Source organism: Pholis gunnellus, assembly GCF_910591455.1.
Source record: "Pholis gunnellus genome assembly, chromosome: 3".
In the NCBI taxonomy this organism is placed as follows: domain Eukaryota; kingdom Metazoa; phylum Chordata; class Actinopteri; order Perciformes; family Pholidae; genus Pholis; species Pholis gunnellus.
The window spans coordinates 13,375,681-13,394,390 of record NC_136529.1 but is presented as its reverse complement, the minus strand read 5'-3'; the positions used below and the strand labels follow the sequence as shown (position 1 = coordinate 13,394,390).

General features: G+C 41.6%; 1 protein-coding gene across 1 annotated transcript in view; it reads left to right on the top strand.

Moving 5' to 3' along the window:
• Positions 1-18,710, top strand: part of LOC306693933 (SLIT-ROBO Rho GTPase-activating protein 3-like) — a 29,484-nt gene that overhangs the window by 2,351 nt on the left and 8,423 nt on the right. Inside the window, exons 2-11 of the mRNA XM_079156618.1 lie at positions 4,842-5,037; positions 8,693-8,855; positions 10,892-10,954; positions 13,572-13,763; positions 14,065-14,193; positions 14,328-14,549; positions 14,667-14,768; positions 16,212-16,409; positions 16,516-16,600; positions 17,822-17,849. Of these exons, the coding sequence (XP_079012744.1) occupies positions 4,842-5,037; positions 8,693-8,855; positions 10,892-10,954; positions 13,572-13,763; positions 14,065-14,193; positions 14,328-14,549; positions 14,667-14,768; positions 16,212-16,409; positions 16,516-16,600; positions 17,822-17,849 (1,378 nt within the window). The remainder of the gene's footprint in view (positions 1-4,841; positions 5,038-8,692; positions 8,856-10,891; positions 10,955-13,571; positions 13,764-14,064; positions 14,194-14,327; positions 14,550-14,666; positions 14,769-16,211; positions 16,410-16,515; positions 16,601-17,821; positions 17,850-18,710) is intronic.

Below are 18,710 nucleotides of genomic sequence, written 5' to 3'. Positions count from 1 at the left end.
CAGTTTGAATGTATTTCAAATCCATGAAAGCATGTAGAGATTGGTGTAACGGTGGTGATGCCACTGAAGGCAATATTGTTATCGATGAAGTCAATAGAGTATCGGTGCAAACGTATGTAAAAGTTTTATCAAAGTCCAACTCTTCTTTTACAGACTTGATTAGACTTTACTGCTGTTGAAGACTTTAAAGAGCAGAAATGGCCAAACATTGTCAGCATTTGTCTGGAATGAAGATGATTAGCATTTTGTAGACAGAGGTGTGGTTTGTATTCACTCTGTCTTCTCTTTGTCTGTTTATTTGTTTGACTCTCTCTCGCTCTCTCTCTCTCTTTCTCTGGTCTCTACACCAGCGCTGTGGCTGTGAGAGAGCCATCACAGTCTCTCGTCTCAGTTTCAGGAAAAGCTTTTAAGCTGACATCTTAAGCTCATTTGCAAACTGGGCTTAGATCAGTTTGGAGCTGTGGGGGCTTTACTCTGACTCTGACACTGGCCTCCAATAATGCTGAGTTGCTGACTACACAGCAGTTCAATCAGGCACACAAACCTAATGCACTTTGCGGCGTTTTTCAACTTGCCACATTTTCAGAAAACAGCGGGGTCACATTTAAACAGCGATTGTTGGTGTGTGTTGTGAGCCCAAAGCTTTACAGGTCTGGGCCTGTATTAGTGATACATAGTGATTGTCATATATCATTGTTGATTCATTGATGACTGAATAGTCACTCTGCTTTGCACCACAACGTTCATGAGTAATGTCATTGTTTAATCATTACCAGAAGCTGAAATTGTGTTTCTTATTCGTGACCCAAACATGATTGTGACTCCTGAATCGCACTAAATGCAGGTTTGGTTTTATAGAGTTAATATTTTTCCGTCTAAGGAGTGTAGTTTACCAGCCTAAGATATCTCTTAAGCGTCCTGCTGATCCCGAAAACAAAAAGGCAAGGAAATGAGAGATACCCTTCATCATACTGCACTTCTAGCTCTAGGCCACATTATCTTTAATGCCATTTGATCTGTTTGGAGCCGAGCCGTTTAAGTATCGTGCACAAATTGCTCTAATGGGGTAATATTCACGCCATTTATTGTAAGATGTGCTGTTGCTAAGGGAACATGTTGACTTTACATGGATATATGTCCCTAAAACATTGTGGAAAAATAAGTGAACCGGGGAAGCCTGTGATACTTGTTACATTTGTAGTGTTTTTGTTGCTTGTCTGATTGTGAGATTTGGTTGTACTGACTTGGTGACAGTCCGACTGTCGCCATATTCACTGTAGAGATGCATTCCACAAGCAGCATGTGGACACAGCCCTCTGTGTGGACTCATCATAATGAAAGAATGCCTCGACTGATACTGTCGTGAAATGTCAGGGTTGCGACACTGAAACTATATCTTTTGTCTCCGTGTCTTGGTACCACTGTTGTTGTGATGACAGGTACACACCGAGAGTTGAGCGACATGAGATTTAAAGAGAGAGCCGCTTTAAATTCTGCTCACTACAGCCTGGATTTTCCTGCCCTGTGGTTGCACAAAGAGCGATGCCTTTTCTTGTCAGAGATATTTGTATGGAGAGCGAGAGACGGGAAGTCTCTAGCAAATAGGCAGTAAAGGCATACCATAGCCATTACTGCGTTCAGAAGACAAGTGTTCTGTGAACACAGCCTTAATTTGTGCCAAATTATGTCAACGTGTCAGTCTGGGTTAGGCCACATGTGACTAGCCACGCATGGCTAACTGCAGACACCGCCGCCGAGACTGCTGCTGGCCGTTGCAATAGCTGTGCGAGGCTAATTTGAGCTACCGTGGTGGCAAGGACTCCTCACTATGTGATATTTGGTGCTCTCTGTTGCAGTGCAGGGGCCTTTCTGGCAACCCCGCAAGGCAACGGTGACCAATAGTCCCCCCCCCCCCCCCCCCCCCCCCCCCCCCCCATTTAGTTACATCAGAGATCCAGGCATGTAGCCTCTACAGGCATTTGAAGTTGTTTGAAGTTGGTGCTCGGATGTGGTTTGTCGTTTCGAATGTGCACGGTAAGAGAGGAGCTCAAGGCATCGTAACAGCTGAGCTCAGGCAGGTACTTTCCTTTTCAACCTTCAGACGTGACTAAACAATGGAGGTGTTGCGAACGATGTTTCAGTTGAGGGACATTCCGTCCAGTATTTGGTTGGCTTGAGTTTAGTTTTATGTATTCAAAAAACTTTTAACACGACTGTGATTAAATGATCCCAACGCTCAATCACTACCAGATTAAGCATCTTGAGAAGTTCTTTTGATTTGCTTCAGTGTTACCCTCAGGACATAAATAATGTATGCTCCTAAAAATGCTTGTTAAAGTCACCAGAACATAACAGGATGTTAACCATATGGGTTAGGAGAAAAATAAACATTACAAATGGGTAAAGAGTAAAGACCTATTAGTGAAATTTCAGAAAGCCTTTGGGGGGGGGGGGGGGGGGGGACATTTTAGTCCTTTTGGCTGCACTGTTCCCAGGCAGATAACCTGGTGTAGCATTTAAAGACATCTGTACCATTGTGTCATCAATGAAAAGATGGAGAAGAGGCTGCACTTTTTTTGAGGCTTAGTTCTCTTCATATTATTCACTTGAACTCCTCGCCAGCTTCCTCGTAATTATGCATTACTCTGCAAAGGCTTGAATCATTCATCGAATGAAGCGCAGTATTGCACAGTCCCTAGTAACAGTTTAGGTTCTAAAAATAACACGCTCACAGGAGAGCGAATGCAAATATGAGTTTATTTGATGTGTCGCTGATAAAACTATGCAGTTAAAACAATTTAGATTTGCCCATTGACGGCTCGTTCTTTTACCCTGCCACTGTATGATTAGGAAAGATTAAAGTCACACAGGCCAGCGCATTGTGTTGCCCAGTGGTCTATTTCAGCACAGGAGTACATTGCAGTGACATTTATTTCTATTTTAAACTTGATTGCTGCCTCGTTCATCAGCACAGGCTGTTTATTGAGTATTTCAAAGCTGAGAAAGTTGCCCTCGTCTTCGGCCATTATGCTAAACAGACTGACTGCTGCGACTGACAGAACGGGGAACTGGCCAGCTCTCATTGAGATGCCTCCAGAGGCGTAACCAGGCAACAGGGCAACTATGGGGACCATGAGGGGTACATCTCCCAAACAGCAAGGGACTACATATTTACTCTGTCTTTCTCCCACTCGCTCTTTCATTCACATTTTCGCTCACACACTTGCAGACGATGGGGGAGACATGTTTGAAATCCTTTTATTGTACAAACAGAAACCGCATTTAAAAGGGAACAAGGGGACTCTTCTTCTGCCGGGCAATCTTTTTCCATTGATACATTTCTACAGAGTTTCTCTCAGTGTGCAGCAATCATGTGCATGGTTGAAACAGTCTGTCATAAAGGAATCTTCAGCCATCTCAACGTTGCTTAACTGCTTCTTATTGTCTGGAAGAGAGGGACGCTTTGTTTCCCCCCCTCTGCGTGTGTGTTTGTGTGTATAATCCACAGTTGTGAGCTCAAAACTATATTGTGACGATTTTATCTCATGGTGTTACGGTGTTACGGACATTTCTGTCCTCCAAATTATTGATTTTGTAATTAGAAACAATTTGTATATGAAGAGTCTGGTCTTATTTAGTGCATCGACAATTGTCATATATTTATATTTATATATATATATATATATATATATATATACTGGAGAAAAAAAAGGAATTAAAAAAATAATGAGGCCTAGTGCCAGGTGTGGACCTGTAGAGGTATGACTGGAGTCAGCCACGTGAACGTATCCTGATAGTGATGTCAACCATATCACTCGGCTCCAGGCTCTGATATGATTCATGGTTCGTCTGCAGCAACACATTCAGCAGCCACTTAGCCACTGGATTTACGACAGCCTTTCAATAAACAGTATATGGATGAAATACAAATGTTATTTGTATTCCTTTTCAGTGTTAATGTAAAACCGTAAAAAGACATGTTATTACTGCAGTGGACGTTTTTATCACCTGCAATCCCAGAGGTCAATAGGAACAGCCAGCTACCAGCACAGGCTGCCCAGTAGGGAGTCTGTGGATATTTATTCAAGTCATTTTAAAAACCTATATTAATTAAATATATTCTAAATACACAAGCATATATTAAAGGTAATTCATTAAGCCCAACTTACTTGAACTTGAGCAACACAAATACAAACAGGATAGACTGTATTTGACCAAAGTGAAATATTCTTCAAACAATAAAAAAGATTCTATTTGTAAATGCCATATCAACCACATTTTCATAATTTAGACCGAAACATAATTCTTCCTCATTCTCAGACTATGAATAGGAGCGGTGAGTTTTCAAACCTCACAAGCAGAAAACCACAGCAGTCTTCTAATCGAAAGAATGCCCGCAATTTTTTTTTTTCAAGACAAACTTCTCCAAAGGCTCACTCTGCACAACGCATTTTGAGAAGCTGACCTATTTTATATTTTCCGTCCTGTCTGCTGCAATCATCAGACATGCATCTCATATGCATGTGCTACCCCAGCATTTAGACATCCCCACACTCCCTCCCACTACGCGCACATGCACTCGCACATACACACAGCGGACAAATGCACTTTGACATCCTTTTTTATCCAATTATGATGACTTTGTTTTTTTTATTAGTGCTTACGCTTGACTGTGCCGTTGCGTCTCTGTATTTACTTCATCCACTGCTAAAGGACTGTGGGTTAAATGTTGACCCACAGCACTGATTGGCAGTCAGAAGTGAGACCCAGCATGTAAGCCCACTCCCCCAGCGAGGCTGTATTTATTCTGAAGGTGGTCTCTCCCTTTTGTTGATATTCAGAGATCCGTAACCAGCTGGTGGAGCAGTTCCGATGTCTGGAGCAGCAGTCTGAGTCCCGGCTGCAGCTGCTGCAGGACCTGCAGGAGTTCTTCCGTCGAAAGGCCGAGCTCCAGCTAGAGTACTCCAGAGGCCTGGACAAACTGGCCGAGCGCTACTCTGCTAAGATCCGTACTTCAAGAGAGCACCATCACTTCAAGTGAGTCCTAAGCACTGGAACGTCTGTATCGAGTGGGTTTGACCGATAAACAACTGTTACATATTTTCATACTGATCACTGGCACGGCACAGAGAGATGGAAAACAATAAAAGAGGAAGGCAGAGGAGGGATACACAACAAAGAGGAGAGGAGGCATAAAATGACCTGAAATGAAGCCAGGCCCAAGGAAGCTTGTGGCCTAAGGCTGCTGTGTTCCTCCCAACTAGGTCAGACCCCCCCCCCCCTTGCCCCCCCAGCCCCCGTCTTTTCTTTGTGGTTGTCATTTCATTTCCATTCTCACACTACACTTCACACTAGACGGCAACCCAAATACTCATGTTTTCTCAATGGACGCAAAAAAACCCAAATTGGAGCTTTAGTGAGGAGTCTAAACGCAACAGTATAGGTTATTTTATTTGTGATAAATGTTTGTGGTCATGAAACAAACGCACCCTACAGCATGTTGAGGAATTGCTGCTTAGATGCTCAGACCAGCCTGCAGCTCGCTGTGACTTTCACATGATATATACGCTGTATACGCTGCCCATGGCCATGTGGTTAATTTGAATCAGTGGTCATAAATAAGGGGAAATGCGTGGTCAAAATTAAGTTACAGTACATTCAATGAAAATGTTTACCCTTGGAAATGGACCAATTAAGGCTGCTAAATGTAGTTGAAACTTCCTGAAAAGGCAAATATTTGGACATTAAGATAATATGTCAAATCTGCATCTATTTGAATCTGCTGTTCTCTAATACCCAACGTAGTAGTATTGATTCAACAGTGCAGGTAATCGATTTTACCTTAAAGTAGTGCTCTATAGTAAAGATGGTATAATTGATACTTAAGCAGCTGCACACCGTTTCATGTGACCTGGCTGTGTCAGTCATGCGTAACAAACACGTTGGTTTATTCAGGTCTTTCCGTTCCTCTTTCAGTCTCTCCGACCAATTGGACATAAAGAGTAATCGTGGCGAAGCTGCGACATTGATAAATGGAGCATTCCCTCAAAGGGAGACCCCTGGAAGAGACTCGCATTGCATGACTTCTCTCTATACCCTGCTGTCCCAGATTCTCCCCCGTCACATTAAATGGTCATCATTATATCTGTCAAAGGCTAGATTCACGCTCACAGACTACAATGGACAATTAATAATCCCACGTGGTCTTCTGGCTCTGCAACCTCTCGTTTAATTTTCCTTTTTTTTTAACGGCAAAACCTCAGTGCCCTTCTTTTTTATCAGGGATCCGTTCAGATTTTCATTGCTGATGTCCGATCTAATAAAACGGCTAGCAGGAGATTGTCAAGGAACATTTTTAAAACAGCCTTTAATAGAACTTCTGCATCAAAAAATAGGATTATAGGAGAATGTAATTTATATCCAATATGTTTCAGTATAGCCAGGTAATAGATGCAGAATGTGTTTTTGTAGTGTCAGTTCACTGTAGTTCAGCTGGCTGGTGCTACTTTATGATGCAGTGACCTTGTTGTGATACTGTATTGCTGTACTTTTGTACAGTGTCGTGAAGAAAAGCTTCTTCTGTCATAAGAAGTTCTGCATCGACTTCGTTATGTCCTGAATACTACGGACTCATCCTTATTTAAGAGCAGCCAACAGCCAAAGATTTACAGTCAGGCTCCTGCCACATAGCTTGTTCATGTTTTTTTTTTCTTTTCTTTTTTTATCAAAGTGTTAAAGGATGAAAGGATCAGATATGCTAATGTCCAGCACTTGGAATTACCTTTAGCATCACAAATGCAGCTCTTTCACTTGCCGTCAACGCTTCTCGTTGCTGTAAGGATGGAGTCATGAACTGAACTCGAGAGTCAACACTATGTATTAGAATCTAACAGTAATTACAGAGAATATAGATTACAAATGTTGCATTCAGACCTGGGACGAATAACAGACCACGTGCATGTAAAAATGTATCTGAATGTGGTTTTAACTTCTGAAAAAGAATATCAATTAACTTATTTTACTGGTATTTAGGCCAGTTCCAGATTAAATTTCAGTGTTGTTTTGGATACATGGAGCGAGCTACAATGTGGCCTTCTGTAATAGTGTGGAAACTTGAATAGCTGAAGATCAGAGTGAACTTCGCTAAGATAGGAAAACAGTCATTATTCCCTTCAAAAAGAAAATAAAAGCATGAATAAACCTCTCCAAGGATAGAATGACCGAAGTGTTAAAGCAGTTAACAGAAAACAAGTCAGGACTACTCTTTCAATATGAGTCAAAAATAACTGCTGCGTTTCTGACTCTAATACTTGGTTTATAACAATGATTTTCAGAGAGTCTAACATTCACATGAATAATTTATTAGCCATTGCTTTCGAGACCACATTTGATACTGTAGCATCGAGTTTTTGAGAGGATTCATATTCTTAATGGTACATGATTTTTCGGCCACATAGAGTTGCATGTTACCATATCCATAGAAACAAATGCAGTGATAGTGTATTATTTGACCAGCAGATGCAGATATAGAATAATTAGGGACCCAGAATATAACTTTGCGGTTCTCCGTGCCTGAAAACAGAAATGGAGAATGCACAATTACTTGGATCAACGGAAAGACGTCTGACGTAAATATGCAAAATAAGCCTTTTTGGAGCAACACGAGGTTTCTTAAATGCAGTTGTGAAAGGTACTATGACCAGCCATGTGAAAAGCAGAATAAACTTACTAAATATATACTGGGTAGGAAAAAGAAAGGAAATGATTACTCATTCAAGAATTCATTGGTCACGTTTGTGATGGTCAGGATGTTGATGCTGGTGGAGCTTGGTCAGTGTGTGCATTGGTTTCTTGCCAAAATAAGAAGTTGGCAGCTTTAAGCAAGTTGTATTTTCAAATCGCAAGCAACGTAATGGTGTTCAGTATGACATGTAAGAGACTGTTGGTTTTTTTATTTTATTGAATCAACTTCTCACATAAAAGAGATTACCGTGGCAGAGAAACAAAGTTGGATTTTGGTTTGGATCCCAGCATAGGTCAACTATCGGCCAAGAGCAAAAGGTTTTTGCACACCGCTTTTAAGCAGGCAAAGTGTTCAAAAAGTATGATGCAGCATTTTTATATTGCAGGCACAGTTGTTGGAGGTCAGAAAAAACAGTTAAAAGCTCTCTTAAGACAAAAGAAGAAGGAAAACTCTTCGGTGTGAGGATAATTGAACTCACATGCTCCCTCGAGCAAGGAGACGAGTGCAGTCAGCATGCCTTCCTGTGTGTGTGTGTGTGTGTGTGTGTGTGTGTGTGTGTTTGTGTGTGTGTGTGTGTGTGTGTGTGTGTGTTTGTGTGTGTGTGTGTGTGTACACAGCCTTCTCCTTTATTGCTGATGCCTTACTACATGTGTCGTGACCCCATGATCTCTAATGTGTGGAGCCCCAGTACCAATGGATCAAATGTAAGAGCTGTGCGGTCTGTTAGACAGTCTTCATCATATTTTATGTTCCACAAACTAATTGTGCAACAATTGGCATGTTTTTTTTGTGTGTTTTGAGATGTCAACCACTTTTTTTCTTACTTATGGGCAACATAGTGTGTGGTCTTGATATTGTAGTTGTTTTAGTCGGTCAGTTCTATAGACATCGGTTACTGAAATGGACCAATGTTTTCATCTTTGTGAAGTCTTTCCTTCCCTGTTTCAGAAAGGACCAGAATCTCCTGTCCACTGTTAACTGCTGGTATTTGGTCTTGGACCAGACCAGGCGGGAGAGCAGAGACCACGCCACTCTCAGCGACATCTACAACAACAACGTCATTGTCCGTCTGGCACACGTGGGCGAGGATGTCATCAGACTCTTCAAAAAGGTCAGAATCTGAATGAAATGAATGAGGGCACGTAACCCTGACCGTTACTAACGCACACAGTCACAGAACTTATCTGCTCGAATCGCATGACTAATGCCCACAGCTGGGAACTTGACGCCACACCAACAAAAATATGTAAAAATATGTTGAAATGTATCAGTAAGTACAGTATATTTCATGCTGTGATTGTCATACAGCATCGTCCCTCTGAGGGCTAATCTAAGGCAATTCTGACTAATGACCCGCTTTGCTGTGTCATTGTCTCTTTTCATGAATAATCATTTTTAATCAATACTCCAATTACAGTACAGTGTTTGAATGCAAGGTTCTCCCAGCTACTTCACAGCCTGGTTTCAAATAATGGCCATTAGGTTGTCTATTCCCACCCAACACTAGGGGTGTAAAGCACACGTTTCATCACAATACGATATTATATTGATTCTTTGGACAACGATACAAGTCTGCCACAATACGATAAAATTGAGGGGCCTGCGATCGTTGTGAGACAATACTGTCTATAACATGTTTTATTACTGGGCTCTGTAGGAAGGAGGTGCACTTGGATGGAAATTGGTGACACAGACATGCCATGTGAATTAAAAAATAAAGGCGTATCTTAAAGACGAAGTGTATCAAAGTTTTCACTTTGCATGGATAGTATTGGATTGTTGATCATTGAATCGATGTATCGTTTTACCCCGACCCGTCACTGAGGTTTTTCCTACCTTAACGTTGCACCGGGCCTCGTATCATGTGTCTACAGTAAAGCTTAACACGGTTGGCAAGATATTTTCTTCCTCTTTTTAACCTCCCCCATTCATCCTGTGTAGTGTCACTCTCAATATCATGCTCAGTTTGCTCCCTATTTAGATCACTAACCTTTTGTTGATGCTCTTTGCAACTCATCACTCTTGTCGCCCATACTCCCACTCATTCCATTTCACACCACATTCACATTAACTAAAACTCATTCAGTAACCTGCAGAGAGAAAGAGAATTAGATGGAGCTTGTGTCTTTTATTTAAAATGAATGTGTCATAGAATGCATTTTTCTAACACTCTTGTTCTGGGTTTTACTTTCACATCGCGTAAGGCATATGTACAGTGTGTAACGTATTGTACGTGTGAAAGTAGCAGAGTGCCTGTGATTCAGGGGTGGGGATGAACTATCTGCCTTGGGGATCCGAGATCAGTATCGTTTGACAGCGGCAGGAGTCTACAGTAATTTATGCCCTCTCGGGGGCTCTGCACTGTCACGATGGGAGCCTTTATGAGACTGGGATGGCTTGCGGCCAGCATAAAGAGGAGGACCAATCGCTATCTGCAGGGAAACCGTTTCCTTCTCCAAGAAGTTCAGACAAATTGTGACAAAAGTTCTCCAAAACAATAATCCTGTTATGCTGTAGCATCCCGGTTCAGCTGCAATGCAGTCTCACTGCTGACGAATTACACATGTGGGAAACGGAATGAATAAACTCTGCTATGTGCTAATTCAAAGTTGTACTGAATGTGCAGGAATTTAATTCTTGTCACATGTGAAAATGCAAGGCTGCTGTCTTGACAAGTGGTCCCTGAGAGGCGGCAAGAAACGGGATTGATTGGGCTCAGCGTCGCGTCGTATCCCCTCAACGGGATTTCCAGAGTCATTCTCCGCTGGCCTCATTCCTCCTCTTGGGCTATAAGCCCTGTTTTGGGACATAGGCCAATTCATCATAGGCTCTTAGCCCCTGTAACTGAGCTGAAACTGTGACACAACTCCTCGGGAAATGTTCTGCAGCTACTGCACTGTTCTATTTTTGTCTGTATGTGCACTTTGGGCATTGTGTTAGATCTTTTCTGGTGCAGAGTAATGACAGAATTTCAACGCCTGCTGACATCCCTCACACACAAAATATAACTGGCTCACAGAGCTTTAGTTTTTTCACTTGCAGGAAGGTAATTCTGTTAGATAACCCAGTTCTTGGTCTTAGATGTTTGAATACCTGCCTTTGTTTGTTCTTAAAATTAAACTATCACCTGTTTTTTCTCTTTTTCAGAGCAAAGACATCGGGGTGCAGATGCATGAGGAGTTGGTGAAAGTCACCAATGAGCTCTACACCGTGAGTAGAACAGTTGTCATTGCCCCTTCATGCCTAACCTTTCTTTGCCGACAGCAACCTGCCTGTTTTGCCTTTCCCCTCTGTTAGCCTGTCGCCAAGCCAGAGCCTTTTTCAGACCTGTAACCTGTGAAACAGCTGGCCTGACACTGCACAAGGCAGATACGCCTTATCAGCAATGCAGCCTCTTTAACAGGTCATTTCGTCCGTCTCCTGAGGTCGTGAGAGGAGAACATTTGCATTCTTCCTCCCACTGTGAATTTCTACATCAGTTGAAGGGGAGAACGTTCTTGCCCCTGGCAGTGCTTCAAGCAGACTCAGCAGTCTGCGCTGCTGCAGAAGTGCACTGTGCTCACAGCCAACACGAGCTGCTGTTTCAGTTTCAGCTAATGTTACATGTAATCACACACAGACGTTTGTGTGTTGTCACTCTGTCTATTGTTATATGTTGTACCGTACATACAACAGGCACCCCATGTAGAAACCGTGTACACGCATGGAATCAAACACACAGAAATGGACAACAGCTGTGTTCAGTGCTGATGCCTCCTCATTTGAGAGGAGACCATGATCTGATGTAGTGATATCATCTGCTGTATGTGGGACGGAGTGCAACAAACACACCAGAGTGCCTCCTTCTGGGTCTTATTTGTTAGTGATATAATGATCGTCAGTTACTGTTACTGAGTCACATCTAGGACTTCAATGTTCTTGCGTAGTTTTCGTTTTCAGATGTATTGTAATTTGATTCTACTGTTATTCAGACTAGCTGGGGTCATAAATTGTATAGAATTTAATTCTGTAATTCAGGTAAAAAAGACCGTACGCTTATTTTATACTCTGGACTCTCTCTGCCTAATTCATTATTTTATTTTTTTAAACTCCACCTTTTGGCTACTTGCTGCACAGCTACTTATCTGCATTACATCTAGAATGTTGTTAAGTAATTACTGAAAGTGATTAATCAAGAAACTTTGGCCAAGATTAGTTCTTTTACTTCAAATTGATTTTGACCTATACTATAACTGCACCAAAGTCAACAGCGCCTATATGATCTCTTGCAGAATGAAGCAAATTACTTCACAATGGATTTTGTACCATGGTTTGTGTTTGTTTTGCATAAACAGCTTATAAAAGAGATAATATACATAATATTATTGGAAACTGTTTCAGTGATTATCGACAAGTAGTCCCACTCATTTTAAAAGGATGTTTGGTACAAGTGAATATGCTCCGAAACGCTAACACTAATATTCTTACATGTAACATTATACAGCACTCTACTGCTTTGCTCATATTGATTTTTCCTCCCTCTCTGATTCATGCATTATTAAATGTCTGTCTGCAGCTAGAGCACAGCATAGGAAATTGCAGTAGTCTGTTAAGATTGGGGCTAGATAAGGTTATACAGCTGAAATGAACTTGTATAATTTGTATTATCAGTTTTGAGTTAAATGCTACGTTAGCTGTTAGGTGGCTTCGTTTTGTTCAGCCTGCTGGACTCCGCTATTGATCTGCTGCTGGATTGTTGTGGAAATCAAGTAGTTTCTCGTTTCACGGGTAGCAGGGAAGGTTGCTCTCTGTCACTTGGTAACCTACTTCATCCCCTGCTGATCAATCTCGCTGTCCTTTGCACGTCCGCTTCAGTCAGTGTTGCTAGGAAACCAGAACTTGAGAGTGAGCGATGGAGGACCAGATGTTGTTTAATTGAACTGTTTATTCACGGTTTCTAGTCCAACATTTATATGTGATCTCTTTGATACTGCTGTTAAAACGTGAATCTGTTCATGACGCTTTATGAGAAATTCCTCTAAAGCCATCTGACCAGAGGGAGTGTAGGTTGTATTTGGAGCAGTGATGAACCTTTTGGATGTTGTACAAATCCCAGTGAAAGGACCTTTTTAAGCCCACTACAATGCTGTGGTGAAGACAAACGTTAGACAGCACAGCACCTCCAGCTCAGTAGGGAAATGTCAATGAAAATGTGACTCTCCCGTGAGCAGGATGAGTAAGAGACGCTCCCTAATGTCTAAGCGTGTAATTAAAATCTTATATATTCTAGGGTTACATTGGGTCATTTGTAATATACAATGAGGCCTGGGAAACTTTAACCATATCATTATGTGGTCATAAAATGTAATTCTTTTTTAAATTTTAACTAGTTAATATGCCTGCATAATTTAATGGTGATGAGATGGTAGAATACGTTGTAACATTTTATATATTTATACTTTATATATCTATACATATTTCTCTGTTTCACACCCCTTTGTAGAAAGGAAATTTGGTTTTATTCCAGTAGCTGTAAGACTTAAGTCAAATAAATGGTCAGTGTATAAAAGTCATGAATACACAATGTGCCTTCATATTTAGCCACTTATGGATCGTCAACTGCCAATAACCCATGTATCTTTTACATTTTTACCGGTAATATCACTTAAAACTCTGCCTCTTTACCAGCAGTTAAATGTAGCCGATCTCAACATAGCATTTCAGCTTGAAGTTCTGCATATATCTTATATTCCTCCTCAAAGTCACTTCCTTTTAAGTTTGACTATGATGCCCTTGGTACTGAGTACGGTTTGACTGTTGTTGTTGTTGTTGTTGTTGTTGTTGACAGGTGATGAAGACCTACCACATGTACCATACTGAGAGTCTCAGTGCTGAGAGCAAGCTGAAGGAGGCAGAGAAACAGGAAGAGAAGCACATTGGCAAGGCCAATGACACTGGTTCTCATCTGCTGCGGTATGGTCACGATGAACGTCCACAGCGACGGAGCTCCGTCAAGAAGATGGAGAAAATGAAGGAGAAGGTCTGTTTCAGTCGACTGGTTTAAATATGATGTAATGTGTTGTACATTACAGGCATAATATCCACACTCAAGTACAAATGCATTTGTTATGAACCTCTTGAATTTCACCAGTTTCCATTTGTACAAATGACACTAGCAAAAGCAGTTGAAGCTACATCTCTACATTGTGCAAAGTGTTACATATATTGACAGATGATATGAGATCAAATCAGATTGATGTCGTATTGCATTCTTTGAGCACATTAGGAATCCATTTTACATCCTGGCATTGATGGGACTCTCTCTTCCCCTTTCTCCCTAGAGACAAGCCAAGTACTCTGAAAACAAGCTGAAATGCACAAAGGCCCGGAACGACTATCTTCTCAATCTGGCAGCTTCCAATGCCCTGGTGGCCAAATACTACATCCATGATGTCTCGGACTTGATAGACGTAAGTAACTACTGTCTGAGCCAAAAATGAACATTTTGAAAGACCCACCTTTTTTTTATTCTCAGTGCTTCTTGCATGAGTTCTCTGCCTTTAATTGGTTTGTGGTAACTAAATGTTTAACGTCTTGTCCTCAGTGTTGCGACTTAGGTTTCCATGCAAGCCTGGCACGCACTTTGAGAACCTACCTGTCCGCAGAGTATAGTCTGGAGACTTCTCGCCACGAGGGTTTGGACTTGCTGGAGGGAGCAGTAGATGCCACGGACACCAGAGGAGACAAGCTGAAGTTTATGGACGCACACAGCCATTTCTTCTGTCCTCCGGCACGCTTTGACTGTCAGCCACACATGGGGGATGAGGTGAGTCACTTGGGGAAAAAAGGGCTGTAAGAATGTTTTCTTTGTTCCTGATACAAAATGCATCTCATCGTGTTTGGTGTTCTGAATGTTAAACCTCCCTTTCTTTCTTAATCCCAGGTGTGTCAGGTGAGTGCACAGCAGCCTGTCCAGACAGAGCTCCTGATGCGCTACCACCAGCTGCAGTCTCGCTTGGTCACGCTGAGGATAGAAAATGAAGAGGTGAGAGTGCACGCAAAGCTCACAGGGCTGAAGGCAGCTAGTGTCAGCATTTCATTTCAAAAATCTAGCAAGCTCACTGCAAGTGTGCTGTACACAGTAATGCTCTTTTCTACTCACTCATAAGAGGACATATGGCCAAATGTACTGAGTCATATGTACTCGTATACAGTAAACGCAGGGTTTCCCCCATGAAACCGTATAGCTGAGATGGTCAGCCAACCAAATCTTCACACGTCATCTTGTGATTCATTTAGTCAGTAGATGATGACTTACAATAGCCCCACTCATTAAACATGTGGCTTTTGCTGTGTGACATGACACTTTTGTTTTGTTTCAGTAAAATGTATTCACTTTGACGAGGTTATGATGAGAAGTGGTCTTTGTGGCCCACTTCTGCTGGAAAACACTGCATGAAACCCTGAAATGGTATTTTATACTTGTGGTGTATGACTAAATGCATGGCATGGTGATGGGAATGGAAAAAATAATAATTTCACGACAAAAATGAAAAGAACCATTTTGTGTCCCATTTACCAAAGCACAACGAAATCCTAACGAGTCAAATAGTTTGTTAGAGAAAGAAAATCCTTGAATTTTGATGAAAAACCTAAAAGACAAACGTACATGTATGATGCAGCTTAACATGGTCATAGTCATAGGTGTTTAAAAATGCAGAGGCCATTGCATATCACCAGGTTGTGGCAGGAAATGAAAGTGTTATCGTTTAAACTATCAATCAAGTGAGATGCCAGAGAGCAGAACAGGGAAATGTCTTAAAGATATCTGCTGCTCTAATGTAGGTCAGTCTATAACACAATGTTAAAAGGCTTTGGCGCATTTGCCAAAACCTCAAACTCCTGAAACACTGACGGAACATTTCTCTAATGTTAAGAATTACCACTCTTACAGCGTATCACTCATCAAAGAGCTGTTTGTCTTACTTGAAGCAGCTGAAGCATTTCAAATCCTTTTTGGCTTTGCTACACTATGTTTTAAACTGGGATTGGCGGCCAACACCCTTACCTCTGTCACACCCTGCATTTATGTTCATCTTTGATCGTTAATCATCTCTCATCCAGTCTCCTGCCTCTACTGGGGGCATGCTGGGTCACCCCTTGAAGCCATCGAGGCCACTGTTACTCACATAGATGTGTTTAAAGGTCGCCTAGGTGTGTACGTGTGTCACACCTGTCTGTTATTAATGTGGAAATGCACACTGGCTTCCTGTCTGCCTGTTGTTTACGGCGTGTCAGTCAATCTGCTGTCAAAATGGCCTGCTGGCTTGTTTACACCATACAGCTCGTTCGTGACACTGAGAAGTTGTACAAGTATTTACATTGAGTATATATATATATATGTATTCTTTGTTGTTTTTGTCTGTAGATACAGAATTAAAGTCCCACGTTTTCAAACACCTTTTGTATGCTGTGTGTGTGTGTCAAGGTGAGGAAGACTCTTGACGCCACCATGCAGACCCTTCAGGACATGCTCACAGTGGAGGACTTCGACGTTTCGGAGGCCTTCCAGCACAGCCAATCCACAGAGTCGGTCAAATCAGCTTCCTCTGACTCCTACATGAGCAAGGCCAACATTGTGAAGAGACGAGCCAATCAGCATGAGACTGAGGGCTTCTACTTCACTGTGAGTTCTCAGACAAATGAGAGCACAACGGCACTGCAGTATGGAGCACATGCATTATGAATAATAACCTTGTCGGTAATTGTCTCTTTACGTATTTCATCTGCAGAAATACAAGGAGTACTTGAATGGCAGCAATCTCATTATCAAACTGCAGGCAAAGCATGACCTTCTGAAGCAGACACTAGGAGAAGGTGAGACTTATTGTGCTGTACATACGTGGAGCGGGAAGGGATGGTAATAGTTGGGGGTCTGCCCTTTACATTAAGTTTTGTATTAAGTGGGTAAAGTACCATAAATCACATCTGAAATGCTGTATATTAGTGCAGTTCAGCTCCCTCCTTGCGTTTGGAAAAATAATTCAAATTATGTTGAATGAATTTGTCACGTACTTAAAAAAAGCCCCTTGACCTCATGATGAGATGTACTTTGACTGAAGGCTACGAGATGCCATAGTTTGTTTATATATTGAATGCACATTAACCTGAGCCAAAAGTTTGAATAAGGATGTGTGCAGTTCAGTCTAAAGTCAATGAGTTGCTACTTCAGAAGTTTGCAAGCATCTGCTATGGATATAAAATATATAGCACAGCACATACTATCAGTGGTACTATATTTGTGCACACACAAGAGTATATATGGTGGAATTTGATTGTTTAAAATTGAATACAAGCATGTGTTATTACTGAGTTATTATTCAATTGACAGCTTGACAATTTCTGGACCTAAAAATGGGTCGCAGGTTAGAAAAGACTGTACCTGAAGGGTATTCCTTGCCATACTTTGTTCATATATTCCTCATATAAAATATGCATTAACCGACACCAAAAGAGCGAATAGAAATGTATATATTCTGTGTCATAGTGTTTCTACTTCAGACTCAAACATCTGCTTCGGGGTTCTATGTGTGTTTCACATAAAGTAGGATTGTGCTGGAAGCTGCTTTTCACGTGACGCGATCCTTGAACAAAGGTTTCTGATTGGCTGATCAAAGTGAGGCCTTAATTAGTTTGCGTACAGTGAGAAGTGTGTGCGAATGTGGTGCAGATATCACAAATTCATCACACTGTACAAATCAGCTCCCACAAACCTCCCACTCTTGTCGCCCCCCCCCCCCCCCCCGGATACATTTTCACTTTGCCGAGCGAGTAGACGAGTTATCCCATTCTGGGGCTCTTGTGCTGTTTCTAGGGCAACCGCTGAATGACTGCTGCCTGGCGGTGAGTCAAATGCAGCCGTGGCGCTCACCCCATTCAGCCGCCTGAATAGATGCCCGTTCTCTCATAACACCCCTTTCCGTCTCCATCTGCCAGCCCTGTATAGTCGGCCAGCACCGAACCGTACAGCTAACTTCTGCGATTGTAATGCTAGTGTATACTAATTTTGTCTCTTTCTCTGCTGTTTTTTTCTTTTAGGGGAGAGGGCTGAATATGGAACAACAAGGTAAGCTGTCCAGTGACAAGACACGATGAATAAAGTAGGCAATGGCGTGTAAAATCCTTCCTGTGTCTCTGGATGTGGCAGGAATGAGATCACAGTGTGGGAATATGAGAGTTGTCTCAACCTCTCTCTTGTTTTGTTAAACAAAGGGTTTGATCCTAATCGGAGAAGGCTGTGCTCGGAGTTCTTCTTCACAGTTTTAATCTATAAAATATGTTAGACCAATAAATGAAATGCCAGGGAGATGGATAACGTCCTGCTGTTGTTCTACTTATAAACAATTCAGTGAGCAGAAAATGAAGAAATATCGACAAGACAAGCTGAATACAAGTGTTTGGCTTTTACTACTACTTTACATTCTATTAAATGCAATCAAATCTTCTTTGTATTTTATGCTTGATGATTGCCTCTTGTCATTATCCTTGACTTTGATTAAGTTTGCTACAGCAGCTCCATCTAAGGGTCAATTCAAAGAAATATTTTGACATTTGGGGAAATATGCTTTTTCGCTTTTTGCCAAGAGTTACATGAGAAGATCTATATCGTTGTCATGATTTTACGCCAAATATGAAGCTACAGACTGTTACCTTGACTTAGCATTAAGATTGGAAGCAGGGGAAACCAGCTGGCCTGAAATACCTACAGTAAAACCTTAACATGTCATTTTTCTCATCTTTTGTACGGATGAAACAAGCGAGCTAAGCTAACCTATCGGTGTCTGTAGCTTCACATTGACCGTGCAGATACAGTATGAGAGCGGTATCGATCTGCTCATCTCATTTAGATATTGTGTTGTTAGAGGTGCAAATTATTGTGGCAAAGACGTAAACACATTTTAGAAAATAATGTCTGTTTTATTTCATG